Consider the following 1,334-nt stretch of genomic DNA (forward strand, 5'->3'; position numbering starts at 1 on the left):
GGTGGTCTGTGTGTTAGAGTACAGCCGCCACAGCCAGCTGGGCTTCCCAGGCATCTGCAAAGCGCTGTGCAGACCATCTGCGCGGGGCATCTCAGTTCTAACTTTCACAACAGTCCTGGGATCTGGGAGCCATCGCTACGCCTGAGGAAACTGAGGCAGGGACAAGCTAAGTCTTTAACCCAAGAGATCACGGGAGCGAACCCAGACCTAAGGCAGCCTTTGGTCTCCAGGGAAGGAATCCAGGCGCAGCCTCCAAACCAGGCAGAGGGCCGTGGGGAGGGGAGTGCTTCTCCTGCCCCAGACCTCCCGGAGGAACAGCGCTCTCTGCACCCAGAGCCTTTCCTAGTTACAGTCCCAGAGCTGGCAAGGCCACATCACCCGTCTGCTTCCTTCACAGCCCCTAGAGAGCCCAGTATGAGCAGGCGCTGGTTCAGGAGCCCTGCAGTGAGCGTGTGCCTGATTCCGAGCACTATGCCTCGCAGAGCCGAATGTAAGGGGGAGGCCGGGGAACGGGGCGCCTTCGGACCTGGCGTTCCCTGTCCCTGCGGGCACTGTGCGGGTGATGGAGCGGCTTCCTGCCCCTGCGGTCCCGAGGGATGCTGAACAGCCGTGTTGCCTGCAGCTGCGGGTGAACCAGGACGAGCCCGCGGATGACGCGGCACTGGAGACCGGGCACGGCGGGGCCGGGCACGGCGGGGCTGAGGCACAGAGCAGCAAGGACCAGATGCGGACCAACGTCATCAACGAGATCCTCAGCACCGAGCGGGACTACATCAAGCACCTGCGCGACATCTGCGAGGTGAGTGAGGCTCGCGGGCTGGCTGGTCTGGGGGTGGAGGGGACCCGGAGGTGAGCCTGACCGCCCGCGCCCCCAGGGCTACCTCAGGCAGTGTCGCAAGCGCGTGGACATGTTCAGCGAGGAGCAGCTGCGAACCATCTTCGGGAACATCGAGGACATCTACCGGTGCCAGAAGGCCTTCGTGAAGGCGCTGGAGCAGAAGTTCAACCGGGAGCGGCCACACCTGAGCGAGCTGGGCGCCTGCTTCCTGGAACACGTGAGCAGCCCTCCCTGGGACCCCGCCCCCGAGGCCCTCACCCTGTGCGGTAGCCCCTGACCCCCCCATCTCTGCTGGAGGCTCTGCCCTGCCCCACCATCCCTGGCCCCGACCGCTGTCACCCTTCCACTCTGCTTTAGAAGTTTCTCTGCTTCTGGGGGTCCGGGTGGGGTGAGGTGGGCAAACCAAGCTGGAGAAGGCTCCTTGGAGCAGGCGGGCCTAGGCTTTGGCCCCGGAAAGGATCTGCTTCAGACAGAGGTGGGCTGGGCCACCTGCTGA

The 1,334-nt window shown here is 64.6% G+C and overlaps 1 protein-coding gene across 1 annotated transcript in view; it reads left to right on the forward strand.

Moving 5' to 3' along the window:
* Nucleotides 1–1,334, forward strand: part of ARHGEF4 (Rho guanine nucleotide exchange factor 4) — a 117,563-nt gene that overhangs the window by 109,756 nt on the left and 6,473 nt on the right. The window contains exons 5-6 of the mRNA XM_007464449.1: nt 623–799; nt 876–1,055. Coding sequence (XP_007464511.1) covers nt 623–799; nt 876–1,055 — 357 coding nt within the window. The remainder of the gene's footprint in view (nt 1–622; nt 800–875; nt 1,056–1,334) is intronic.

This window comes from Lipotes vexillifer, unplaced genomic scaffold, assembly GCF_000442215.2.
Source record: "Lipotes vexillifer unplaced genomic scaffold, Lipotes_vexillifer_v1.1 scaffold20, whole genome shotgun sequence".
Classification (NCBI taxonomy): Eukaryota; Metazoa; Chordata; class Mammalia; order Artiodactyla; family Lipotidae; genus Lipotes; species Lipotes vexillifer.